The 14708-nt window shown below is 28.7% G+C and overlaps 2 protein-coding genes across 2 annotated transcripts in view; one reads left to right on the top strand and one right to left on the bottom strand.

The window, feature by feature from the left end:
* Positions 1–987: 987 nt before the first annotated feature.
* On the bottom strand, positions 988–12302 carry LOC105627895 (transcription termination factor 2). The gene is made up of 13 exons (XM_012209168.1): positions 12296–12302; positions 11988–12183; positions 8311–8537; positions 5743–5979; positions 5391–5542; positions 4697–5192; positions 4483–4599; positions 4081–4298; positions 3456–3957; positions 3042–3376; positions 2798–2968; positions 1683–1882; positions 988–1602 (listed from the first exon to the last, which is right to left on the bottom strand). Exons 1-13 carry the CDS (start codon positions 12300–12302, stop codon positions 1455–1457), a joined length of 3006 nt encoding a protein of 1001 aa, XP_012064558.1. The 3' UTR covers positions 988–1454.
* Positions 12303–14102: 1800 nt separating this feature from the next.
* LOC105627790 (integrator complex subunit 4) overlaps positions 14103–14708 on the top strand; it is a 3857-nt gene continuing 3251 nt past the window's right edge. The window contains exons 1-2 of the mRNA XM_012209070.1: positions 14103–14156; positions 14242–14660. Coding sequence (XP_012064460.1) covers positions 14103–14156; positions 14242–14660 — 473 coding nt within the window. The remainder of the gene's footprint in view (positions 14157–14241; positions 14661–14708) is intronic.

The following is a 14708-nucleotide window of genomic DNA, read 5'->3' as shown; positions in this document are numbered from 1 at the left end:
TAAGATCTTAAAAAAATAAAACAATCGTTTGTAAAACCAACAAAATTACAAAACAAAATTAATAATAGAATAATAAAAATAAAATCGATAACTTGTTTTATTAAAAAAAATTGTAACTTATTTTTAAAAGTAATTTTCCTTTAGCTATATTCAGATTCGCACCCAAATATTAAGTATTACTCTATCCTTATTGAATGTTACATAAGGATGACTGCATCTGGGGAACATCGGTGGGAATCTGAATACGCCCTTGCATATCTGTACAATTATTTTTGATATAATTTATAACAGATGCTTTACATAATATATTTGACAGACGATCTGAAATATTCATCATATTAGTTAATTTAATATTGCATGCATTATTAATATTATTTTTATCTTGAATTTTTATCTTGAATCTTTAATATTTGTAGTACATACTTAAGAATATTAACCTATATATCAGACATAGTTCTATATGTCTAAACTGTGCTACACTAATTATCAGTTATAATTCTTCAAATATCTTAGATTGATTTGAAATTTTATCATAGAGAAATTGAGCGAGTTTAAAACGATAAAACGAATAGGTATGCTTGTCGAACGAATAACCCTGATTAGTTCTTACTTGTGGACCAATCAATCGTGTTTATTTGCTCGGCAAGCAGATCTGGCCGTTCTGTCGACTTGAACCATGACTCGCCCATTAATATCGATATCAATAGCGCATTATATATGCACAGGTCTTAATTTAAATAGTATAGTGTTATTAATCGCCATCCTTCCTATTTAGATTCATTCCTTCCTATTCATATTTTTTCAAATAAATAAAACCCTTTACATCTCCTTTAATTTTTTAATTCCATAATAAGAATTAAATGTTTTAAGCAAACATTTTTATACAGCATGCAGCGCAACACATAATTAACAAAAAAATACCAAAATTAACTGGTGATAAATATAATAAAGTAACTAGGAGAATGTCATGTAATAAAATAAAAACTATTATATTGCATTATTAATTTATTGAAACTATGATATTAAAATTTCCAAATAACATATTTCCTATTCGTTATGCTTGAAAAAGTATTCTCTATGGCTCAGTGCGATTTTAAAGTAAATATTGCATTCTACTTTACAAATAAAAAAATATAAATTGATACGTATTAACATAAAAGAACTTGAATAAAATATCATGTCAACAGTTAAAACAGTCAAAGCGTAGATAAGAATCAAGATAAATAAAATTAATAGAAAGAAAATAATTAATTGTCCATAGAGAATTCATAATGTAACACGTTTTGTTTATTAAAATGTGTATTATTATCAAAATTATTTAAAAATATTCTATTTAATACAGAAAATATTATATATATATATATATGCTTAAAAATAATATCGATTTTATAATTATAATTAAATAAAACATTTTATATAATATAAAGCTATCAACTGTTATAAGACAAAATAGATTAGAAGCCGAATAAAGATTTGAGATCATTCAGCGTAAGTTTTCCAACCACCCTGCTTGTACTACCACTCAATACGTTTGTTGCTATTTGAAGTTTCCGTTCTTGCAACGCTTTAATACGCTCTTCTATTGTATTAACACAAATAAATCTAAAAATGGAAACAAAAAGATATTAAAATGGAACTTTGCAAAGAACATAAAGAGTAAAAATCAAACTCGATATACAAACTTGTAAACATAAACATTCTTTGTTTGACCAAAACGATAAATCCTGTCTTGCGCCTGTGTTTCTAACTGTGGATTCCAATGAATATCGAATAACAACAAATGATTTCCGCCTACCAAATTTAATCCCACTCCGCCAGCAGTCAGTGACAGTAATAGAATTCTCGGACCAAAATTTCGACTGTTAAAAGATTCCATTATACCCTGAAGGAAAAATATATAAATATTAATTTTTTAATAGGATAGGATACAATAAAAATAATACAGTCGTGCTCGTAAATATTGTTGTATAAACTAATATTTTTGTCACAATTCACGGAAAGTTAAATATCTCGGTAAAAAAAACAATCATATAAAAATTTTTGACCACGTATTTTAAAACGTAAAGGGCTTTAAATCTGTTTGAATTTTTTTTCTACATTTTATTTCTAAATTACATAAAATTGAAAATCAATATTTTTTGCAATATCTTTATTTTACATTGGAACAATTTGATGAAACATCATCGAATTAAATTTAATATAAAAGCATTTTAAAGCTTAGAAAGCTTACCTTAAAATACTTTTATATTAAATTTTGTCTGATGTTTCAAAGAGCTTTAAAATAAAACAAAAATATAATATTAATTTTCAATTTTATATAATTTAATGTAAGAAAAATTATAATTTAATGTAGAAAAAAATTCAAGCGCAGATTTAAAGCTCTATTTTTGCACTTTAAAATGCGTAGTCAAAAATTTCTCTACAATTATTTTCACCAAGGTATTTAACTTTTCGTGAAATGTGACAAAAATATCAGAAAATATTTTGGGGCGCCGAGTCGCTCAGTATGACTCGTGATATGGATTCGGATTCGATCTCTTATCTCATGCGCGATTCGCCGATCGGATTTGACATTAAACTGTAGGTCCTCTCGACCTCGAGTGTTGACAAACTAAGGAGTAAAAATGCAAACTACTACTAAATGCAAAAACATAAGCGAGCTTCTGCTCCCTGAAGAGACTTTAAAGCTAAATTGATACGCATGGTACTGTGACCCCTTAAAAATGGAAAACCAAACCGGGGGAATATACATTTATGAACACTGTACATAGATAATACTGATATCAATAATCCATACCTGTCGATCTTTAATAGGAACATTTCCTGTAAATTTGCTAAAAGTAGCCCCTTTTATTGAGGGTAAATGTGAGGCAATAACTTCCAACAATGCTGCCCATTGCGAAACGATAATAAGTTTATCATTACCTTTTTGCAAAATTTTTTTAACAATATCAAGTAGCATCTTCATCTGAATCATTTTATATTGAATTAGAATTAAATAAAATAATATAGTTCGTTCAGATAATATAATTATCACTTACTTTAGAACTAATACGATCATTATCAAATACCGGATTTTCGGCAGTGAGTAGATTTTCCATTATTCTTTGATCAATACCAGCGTTTTCCTTCTCTTCATTATCAACTCCAGTAAGTGACATATTATGAACGCGCGATAATAAATTAGAATCCACATTTTCTATATCCATTATACCGCTTTGTTGCAAGTCTTCCTGATCCAGCATTGCGTGGATCAATGCCGGATGACAACATATTTGACGCAGTCGTAGCAGAAGCATTAAAATTTCATGTGTCTTTACGTCGGCGTGTAACGCCAATAACTTTTTTTGTGCTTCCGTGAATTGAGTCTCCTTGTCTTAAAAATAAAAAAAAAAAAAAATTTCGATGATTAGAAAGTACGCAAGATATAGCAATTATTTTTAATGAAATCTTACTTGGGTTTGAGGAAAAGGAAGGTTTATCGTATTTGCCACTGTACAAATCTAACATGTGTTCTTTCTCTGCACGTTGAGCTAAAAATTGTGCAAACAGAGTACGGGAATACGCTAAAATTTTTTTATAAACCAATTGTTCCTGTTGATCGAGTTGCACTATCACCTCCTCAATGCATTTATCGGGTAAACTTTCCAACTCGCCCTTCGACATCAATTCTTGTTTAGTTCTGCGTAACATTAACGTCTTCATTACCGTTGCTAATCTTTGATGTCCCGCAGCGTTTTTATTATCTACCCATCGCCTCCAAACGCGTAAATCGTCGAAAGGTGAGCATTTAAGAAACTTCAGTATGGAATATAAATCTAACTCCTTATTCTGTATAGGTGTGCCGGTAAGAGCCCACCGTTTATTCGCTACAAGTCCACATACTGCTTCAGATGCTTGACTCTTGTGATTTCTTATTATATGCGCTTCATCGAGTATAACTCTTTTCCAATTAATCTATAATAAAATTTCAATTTGCGATTAAATTAAAACTCAGGTCTGTATTATATACGTATTAATAAAATTAAATTTCTACTTGTCTACTTATTGGTCAAATAATATTTGTAAACTTTAATATACCTTATATAATGTAGAATTAGTTTTATATTCTCGAGATACTATATTATATGTCGTGATGACTATATCTTTTCTTGCTAATTGTTTAGGAGCGTTCTGTCGATTGCTGCCATGATGCACTTGAACAGATAATAGACCAAGTTTGCATCTGTTCTGCACTTCATTCTTCCATTGTGACAATAAAGATGCAGGACATACTACTAGAGTACCACCTTTATAACCTGTCGTAATATGTATATTCATCTTAATAGATTTATTATATTACATTTATATAAAAATTTTCATAATTTATGCTGAATATAGTATCACAATTTAAATGAATTAAAGTAGCAAATATTTTCAAAATTACAGAAAAACAACTTGTTTATATTATAAATATACTATAAAATTCTATAAAACTTTTACATAGTGAAGATCCTTCCCATGTACCATCATTATCATCACTTTCATCAGAATCTTTAGCAAGAGTGGTCAAAATCAAAGCTATCATAGTTAGTGTTTTGCCCAAGCCCATATCATCAGCTATAAAAAAATTCATTTTCAATAATAACACAAAATTAATCAAATATTTAATTTAATATATTAATATGTAATTAATATCATAAATTATTTTTTTAACCTAAAACGCCACCGGATGGTCTTTGCTGTTCTCTCCACAGAAGCCATGCGAGAGCATGCTGTTGATGCGGCATTAACTGTACCTTCAACCCTTTTGGATCTTCTGCTTTTTCTTTCTCTGATGGCCGAGCTACTAGAGATCCATGCAAATCTTGTAATCGTTCAACCGTTAAAGCATATTCCTTATCTCTTGTTGCTTGTGCTTTTAAACTAAGTTGCCTTGATTCAGGAGATGTGGTAGGTCTCATTGGTATATTGTCAATATCCAAATATGAATAATCGGTGTAGTTTGAGTCTAGCTCATCTTCAGAAAATTGTAATTCTTTCTTGAAATGTGATTTTTCTACGGTATCTCGATTATTGAAAAGTGGTACTAAAGAAGTATCTTCCAATTCATGTGTCAAGTTCTTTATTTCTTCTTCTTGCTGATGTATGAATTCTTGTAATTTTTGTCCTTTATCGGGAAATATGTCGATATTTCCTTCAGTGAGTAGTTGCTAAGAATATAAGGTTTTATGTGATATATATATTACCAAAATTATCTATACTATTTATTAGAATAATAAACTCAATTCCAAACAACATGACAAATATATACTAATTTTGTGCACAATTTTCGCTAAATATTGACCTACACTCATATAGATAATTATCGCGCGCACGCAATTACATATCTCATATATATTATATATTACCTTCATCTGGGCTGACTCATTTTTAAGCTGCTCTAATTTGTAAACCGTAAGTGCTCTTTTCTGCGCCATTAAATCCACATTTCCAATACCAGTTACTTCTTTTGCAACAGATATTGCAAATTCAGCATCGCTGTTTTGTCCAGAAGCAGAATCTGTATATATAGAATTTTCAGACACATGAAAATCCATAATTAAAACATAAGATATTTTAAAGACCTTTAAATGTTGTTTTAAAAACGTACTATATTTCAATTTTAGACTTTGTATGGAATATAGAAGATGTTATTATACTGTATATAAAAATATTAATTTATCCAAAATCTATACGTTTGATTATTATAAATAAAAATACCTGAATCAAGCTCAATAGTCACAGGTACATCAATTTCTTTGTCTTCCGTGTCTGTCATTTTCCGTATCTGGTTAGTATTATTTTGTTTGTATGATTCCTCAAAGTCATTTATGTTAATTAGAGAATCATTAGAAGAATTAAGTTTTAATTCTTTTATATCTTCTCTGGTATTATCATGAGTAACATCTTTTCTTTTTTTACTCTTATTTTTAATTCGTGAAGATGAAAGACAAGAATCTATAATATGTAAAATAACAGAATTCTATAAAATAAAAGAAAACAAAAGAATCTATACAAGATATCCCGTAAAAACCGTAACAATGTTTAAGAGAAGACTTCTTTGATTATTTTGAGACAAAACTTTAATCAAAATGTCGAAGTTATTGTATAATAATTTAATATATAAATAATTTTATATGCGTAATCTTTATATCAATATTAACACGAGGTGTCAATTAGAACATTCATTTTTAACACTTTAAATTATATCTAGTGAGAAAATTAATATCAATACTAGGACGTCAAAATTAGCTCGAGATGGCTCTGATAAAGATAAAAAACTCGATATATGTTTGAATTTATTTTCGAGTTGTCTTAAATAAATGATAAATAGCTACTCCTGTTATTACTGTTTTGTTCAATTTTAATATTATAATTATTGCATATTCTTCTATATAGATTTTGAAACGAAATTAAAATGATACCAATATTTTTGATTCATTAAAAAAAATTCATCAATTCGACATCGATTTGATATCAATTTAATGAGTCATTTTTTATTGATAGAGAGAAAGAAAGAAATGATCTATCATATTGGTAAACAAACCGAATTATTGTTCAAATGCAATTGTCACTTCTCTCTTCGCGATCTCGAATCGATTTCCAGATGGATACAATTAAAACTTTAAAAGTAGTGAGCAATATCAATATATTCTATATATTATATAGATATATATAGGGTGTTTGGAAAATAATGATAAATCTTTCGCATAGGGGCAGAATGGATTAAACTGAGAAGAAAAATCCTGTACCATTTTGCAATTTTTTAACCGTATTTTCTCATGTTGATAAAAATGAGATATTGCAGTACTAAAAAGTTAATAAAAAATTCTGAAACAATTCATAGAGAAGAAAATAAACAATTTTTGTCTCTTACAGTTTTTTTTGTAAAGTTGATAGTATTTGAATAAAAAATTATTGAAAATCAATTTTCAGCGATTTTTTAGCAATTAATCATATCTTGTTAACTATTGCGAAAATTGCAAAATGATAGAAGACTTTTCTTCTCAGTTTAGTCTATTCTGCCCTTATGCGAAAGATTTATCATTATTTTCCAAATGCTCTGTATATATATATATATATATATATATGTATACATTGAAAAAAATGCTGTTGATTCAATTAAAATCTATATTACGGGCTATATCACTAACTTAAGTGATTAATTCATGTATATTTTTATTGACATAAAGGTCTTGATTATTGAAATAATAATTTATGCCTGAATTAATCACTTATGTTATAGTGACAGCCGTAATATAGATTTTAATTGAATCAACAGTATTTTTTTCTCAGTGTATACACACAACACACAGGGTGTACAGTAAATTTTAACAAACCGCTAGTGTGTGTTTAAGACTGTCTTAAGTACAATCTTAAGATATCATAAGCCAAATTACTGAAGACGATCTTAAAATGAGAAGATTGAGAAATGACCGTCAATTCGACCCGAATAATAACTATCAACCGATAGTTATTATTACCGATAGTTATTATTAATAGTGATTATTTCTAACCAAAGAATGCTTCAAAGCATTTATAGCATTTGCATCATGCGCTCGTAGCTTATCCTGCACCATGATTTATCAAATTCGACATTGGCCGCGTTCAGTAAACTTACCTGTTCCGGAACGAATCCATGAGCGCTCACTTTTGTTATTGGTGTATCTTTTTAAATAGACTAATAGCGAGCAAGCGAGCGAGAAAGAGAGAGAGAGAGAGAGAGAGAGAGAGAGAGAAAAGAAGAAAAAGCGCTTACGGATCCATTTCCCAACAGTTGAGTCTGCTGAATGCGATCATTGGTTTCGATTTAAAAAATTATTCGAAATCAAATTGATTTCAATATCAAAAATTGTTCGAAATTGAGCTGATTTTAATATCGAAATTTTCTCAAAATCGAGCCTATCTGAATCTCAAAACAATGTTGGATTTCTATTTTTTTCGATTATTTCGATATCATTTCAATATCATTTTGATTCATTATTTCTCACTCGATATCACGCCTGAACGCGCAAATTTTAATCGATATAAGCTGACTTTAAATGTTTATCAAAAACTATTATATCATTGACACTTTAGTATTAGAATTTTCATTTTAAAATGATCTCAGGATCCTTAAGTGTTACAATCTTTACGCGAGACATTCTGTATGAAATTATATATATATATATATATATATATATATATATATATAAATAAAATACATAATACTATGATTTTATATATACGTACATAATCCCAGTGTTTGTTATGTATAATACTAATCTTTATTTGCTAGATAATTTTTACCTGAATCAGAATTGAAGTCACTGTAATATTCTTCATCATAATTTTCACGAGAACTTTTTGAATCAGAGTTAAAATCATTAATCGTATGATATGCTTCATTATTTTCATGATCATCTATCTGTTCATAATCACTGTCAGACTCAGAATCCAACATATATCTTCTTGTTTTTTTATTTATGTTCGGACGGACAACAGGTGTATTGTCATCTTCACTATCTTTATAATTCCTGTATAAATATTTATAAGAAAATGTTTATATCCATTAATTTATATTTCAGTTAATTTTAAACACGATATACAAGATGTAATTAAAAGACAAACTTTAAGGACGAGTTCCTCACCTCAAATATAAAAAAAAAAGTTGATATAAACATAGCAAATCCACTGTTATTGAGATTATTAATAGAACTCGAACATGATTTCTCGAGCCACTCGATTTTTATAGAGACACTTAAAACTCCTTTAATTTATTCAGATCAACATCGAAAATATGCTACTCCAACGCATTTTTTATGTGAAACTATTCGCAACTGCTCGGGATTTTTAAAAGTGCGATAGTCCATAACCATGCGTATATTGAATCAAATGGGAGACACTTCGAACATTTGTTGCAATTAAAAATTGAAAATTATATAATAAAAAATATTACTTTTATATTTTCCATTAATAAACATTTTAAGCTGTTATCTTGGTAACAGTGAATTTGTGAATAATATATAATATAAACCTTTTTTTTCGTATTTAATACTCAAAGTTTGTCTCTTAATTTTAATTATGACAAAACCTTATGGCAAAAAATACGTAAAAAAAAAGATAAATTTATTTTGTGTTTTTACTTTATAAAAAAACTTTGATAAGTAAATCGGATACATTCTTCTATCAAATGGTGATATTTTCAACTTCCGATTCCAACTGGACATAAATTATCCAAACAGAATGTTAGATTTTTTAAATGTAATATGTACTTTTTATTGCAAATTCGGATTACACACAAAAAAAAATAAGAGACTTTTGCCACAAACATTTTTTCTGAAAATGCCATTCACTGGTCTCAAAATGATCTTGAAAGTAAATAATGAAAAAAGAAACTAATTATTCTTGGCATAATTACATATGTATAATAATTACATGCACAATTATAATATGTAATGTTTTTGGGGGAATTTTATTATAAATCCCCTCCCCCAAAAAAAAATTTTTCTCGTTTTTGAATGAATGGCGCGGGTAGTCTGGTAGCTATTGAGCGCATTTACTATAATCGCTTGCTGAGCGCTCACAATCAATATTGTACTTGTTCGATCTTTTTCAGATCTAATGGAATATTCAAATACAAGGGTTCACCGATTAAAGACATCTATAATGAAATTTTAAGGCGTAAAACTTTAAACTCTAAATGGTAAGAAATTGACCAATTACAATAGAATATGAGAAGAATACTATAATACTCCATGATTGGTCAATTTCTTACGGTTTACAATTAGTAAGCTTAAAATTTAAATTTTACGTCTTAATCCGGATTTCTACAATAGATTTTTAAATCTTAAGTTTAATCTTAGTTTTAAATCATAAGAAATAAACGAATCATAGTCAATTATTCTCCTAGCATTCGACTGTAATTGGTCAATTTCTTACGACTTAAAGTTTGAAACACCTAGTGTAGATCCAAACTAAAATCTCATTGTAGATGCCGCTGGGTTGCACAAACTTTACTTTGACTTTAAACGAGACATAAAACTCTTTCTGTTTTAAAGTCTGTTTTAAAAAAAAGAGAGACAGAATTTTGAATCTCAAAACTCTCTGACTTAGTCTTTTTGACTTAAAGTCAAAATAATGTTGACGAAGTAACGCAATCAGAGTAAAAAACTAAGAATAAAAAACTGATAATGTAATACTAATTTTATAATTTATTAGCTTCATAAATATATGTACATATTTAAAAACAATGTAATGCTCGTTTTTTGTTAAACTTGTGATTTTAATGTTATCGTACGAGTTTGATTATCAATAGAGATGATATTATGTAGAGAAAAAAAAATTATAATTTTGCAGCATTACAGTATTACAAGTATGCATACTTATTTATGCAGCACTTGTATAATAAAAATCATAATTGTAATAATGTACTATCCAAATATATTTATAATATAAATTTATAATATATATAATGCTGCAATTTATAATATATTTAATAATCATATTTATATCAATTATTGATATCGTTCTTAGATTACTTCCGGACCATCGGGACTCTATTGGTACACTGTTAAAAAAAAAAAAAAAACAAATTTGCTTCAGTTACAAACAGATACATTAAAAATTTAATGTTGTTAATAAAAACGAAGTTATAATACTTAAATTTAACGTTTACTTACATTAAATTTCACGCAAATCTACGTAAAATTTAATGAAAAATGTATTAAACTTCGTAAAATTTTATGAAAAGTACACTAAATTTCATATACACAAATATACTTTTCAGTTCCAGATACAGTAAATTTAATTTAGTGTCATAAAATTGAATTTATGTAACTTAAAAATACATTAAATTTCATAACATTTTAACAGTGTAATTAAAAAATTTGCTTCCATTACATGTAATGGAAGCAAAATTCAAGCAGATACATTAAAAATATTTAATGTTGTCAAATAAAAGTATAAGTAACTTAAATTTAATGTTTACTTACATTAAATTTCATGCATATCTACCTAAAATTTAATTAAAAATATACTGAATATATATTAATATGAATATAAATTAAAAATGTTCATAAAATTTTATACTTTTTAGTTCCAGATACATTAAATTTGATACAAGTGGTTTTTTTTTCTGTGACTGAACCAGTACTTTCGGAACTTAAAGTGAGATAAATATACGCTTGATATTTGTTTTAAGCGAGAAAGAGAGTTCTAAAACAATCTAATGCGGGAATAGAAAACAGACCACTTGTATTCTCATGGTTCTATGAAATATTATGGATATCGAAAATTCAAGAAACGGAATCGGAAAGATGGAATGGTGGGGGGAACCAGTTAGCATCGTTTCGAAAAATTCATACGCGTTATAGCTATTCGCTTTACTGTTTTTTCTTCTATTGTTCAGTAAATGAAAAAATAAAATATCATTTGTAAATAATTGACATACGATTATTACATAAGACAATTATAATATCAATATTAAATAAATATTATTCATTGAGTCTCCTATCGTCCAATGTCATTTCTATTCTTTGTAACGAAAAAATGTATCACAACAAACAAGACAACCGCCAATCGTCAGGTAATTCTTTTGTTTCAAACAAATTTGTTATCTTCACGTAACTATAAGTATGTCATTAAAATTTAGCCTCGATATCGACAATATATCAATGGACGGCCGTTTTTTTTTTGTGGAAATTCGCGTGATATCACAAGGCAACCGCCGTTCATCGAAGTGATTTTTTTTCGTTTCAAATAAACGGATTATCTTCATATAGCTATAGGTATGTTATCAGAATTTAGCCTCGATATCGACAATATACTATTAAAGCCGGCTAGTTTTTATGGAAATTCACGTGATTGTTAAAATTTATATATTAGGTGTAAGAAAAAGTTCGTGGCGTTTTTCCCGTTAGATGGCATTAAAAAAACGCCACGAACTTTTTCCCACCTAATATTTATATAATTTTATCAATACTTACTTCCTCGGTGTAGTATCCTCGATAGAATTATCGGCATCATCCTCGAGCTCTATGCTTTCGTCGACGATTATTTGTTTGTCGTTTTTTCTTGAATCATTGATCTCATCCTCGCTGTCAGAAATTATCACAGAATCGCCTTCGACTCGATAATTAGAATTACGCCACTGCGTGAAGCTACTTTCGGTCCTTTCCATTTCTTGAATCAAATCAATCCGTAAAAAAATAAACAAAAAGTGATGATAAATAAGTAAAATATAATCCTTGTGCGTCCTATCTTCTTATTTCACCAACGAGACGATGATACTGACCTGACATCACGTATAAGAATGTTTTGCGTTGCACGAACTTGCATGAACTCGCAACTCGCATGCGGAACAGTGGACAACCGCTTTAAGAATCGTTTTAAATTTGTTACCAACAACAGGATGACGACGTAGGTCGACAGATGGTGCATTAGGTCTATTCGCGTTGCATGAAATCCCCAAATATTTTTGCACTTAAAATGAGATAGATACATATTTTGTCTTAAAAAGAGAGAAAGCAAAGATGTCGAGTGCCAAAAGTGCAAGCAATGCGAGCAGACCTATTGACTACAACAGTGGCCTAGTTTCCTAGTAGAGGATTTAAACCGGATCAGAATGTAAGAACTAACCAATTACAGTTGAGCATTCCCCTATCATTCGACTGTGACAGAGGAATATTCGACTGTAGTTGGTTGATTCTTACATTCTAATCTAATCTAATCGGTTTAAATCCTCAGTGGAAACTAGGCCAGTCAAGAGGCCATGTCATTAGGAGAACGATTCTGTATCTTAAAAACGAGGTGAAAATTATAAAAGTGAGCGAATTTACTAGACTACTGATTATTTCATTAGTCAACACCTAGTAAATTTGCTTGCTTTTGTAATTTTCACTTTGTTTGAAGATACAGAATCGATTCCGAGGTGAAAATTACAAAAGTGAGCGAACTTACTAGAATACTAATAATTTCATTGACCAATACCTAGTAAATTTGCTCACTTTTGTAATTTTCACCTTGTTTGAAGATACTGAATCGACTCCTTGAGGTCTGTTCTTTTGATTAAACTTTTGCATAGTTCATCTTTCTTTTTTCTCCAGAAGGAAAAAAGAGGAATAAAGATAAACTGATGCAAAAATTCAGCCAAAAAAATAGGCCCATAGGCTGCATTCAACAGAATACAACAGTTTTACAACTATATTATTCTCTGCTAAGATAGGACCATTCTTCTTGATCTAAAAACATAACCAAAACAGCGTGAAGAAAACTTCCAACAGTTGCAAACGTTCTGAGTATCAATGAAACTTTATCCCTAGGATGGAAAGTGAAAAGTGAAAATTTTAACCATTGAAGTTAAAAAAAAAAGAAAAAATTTTCCACTTTTCACTTTTCATCCTAGAAAAAAAATTTCATGTTTGATACTCTGTTGAACGCAGCCATTCCTGTTGATTTTTCCGGAGTCATTTGACAAATTCAAATTGATTTTAATTAATTTATCGATCAAATACTGTTTAAGACCAATTCCACAATTCATAGTTAACTCTATTTAAGCGAGGTTCAACTTATTCATCTCTTTCCAATTCTAGAATTGGAAAAAGATTAATTGTATTGTAGATTAATTAAGTATATAATAATGTAAATTAATTGTATTCTCTCAATTCAACTTGTAACATTTTCCAATAAGAAAATTAGTGCAACACTGGTATGCACTGAGTGCAATTCAATTGCAAATTAGTTTTTATATATTTTCAGTATTAATAAATAATTTAATCCTTTTAATTACATAATCTTTATTATTACGTTGATAAATTCATAACCTTAAAGGATTAAATTTTTATTAATGCTGAAAATATTTTAATCGATTTATATTATAAATTACATCGGTGTTGTTCTAGTTTTTTGTGCATCTGCTAAAGTTGACAGTACTGTATACTAAATTTAATGTTGTTATGTATGTGTATATGTTTTTTAGGTTTGTAATGCATTGAGGTTATATTACATATATTGCAGGTCTATCAAAATATGTCAGAATTATAAATTAATCTGAGAAGAGATAGTGTTTAAGCTCATAATGAAATAAGATATTGGTCCCGAGAATGGCAGCTTTAATAAAAAAACGAGTACTAGCTGAATTTAATCAAAGTCAGGCGGTAATATTATATCATAATTTTTTTCTATTTGTACAGCATAACTACTTAAATCATTATTTTAATGAATTATAAAATTTTTAATCAGATTGTCAATGAACCTCCAATCAAACGGCTAAAGACTTTAAGGTTATTATCGACGTCTGGTTCGAAGAATGGTACTGACAGTAGCTCAGCATTAGCTTACATAGAATGCTTGGAAAAATGTAAAAGTGGAAATGATGCATTGCAATTGCTTGTTCGTATTTCGGATGCTATAGCGTATATAGCGCCAGAGGATGTTCCCATTGCTATAAAGAAATTAGCAGAGAGATTTGTTGTCGAAAATGAAATTGCAGTTAGAGCCAAGATTTTCTGGGTGTTCGCTGAATTAGGAGAAGTAACGCCTGACACTTTGGAAAAAGCAAAAATTGTGAATGAAACAGCTGAACTTTTGAGGAACGAGGAATCACATAGAGTAAAAAGTCAGGGATTAGCAACATTATTAAAGTTAGGAGATTATCAAAGGTGTACATACATATATATATATATATATATATACATATATATTGTATT

This window comes from Atta cephalotes, assembly GCF_000143395.1.
Source record: "Atta cephalotes unplaced genomic scaffold scaffold00010, whole genome shotgun sequence".
Lineage (NCBI taxonomy): Eukaryota > Metazoa > Arthropoda > Insecta > Hymenoptera > Formicidae > Atta > Atta cephalotes.
Note: the sequence above shows the minus strand (reverse complement) of the source record. Positions and strands in the feature narration are given on the sequence as shown.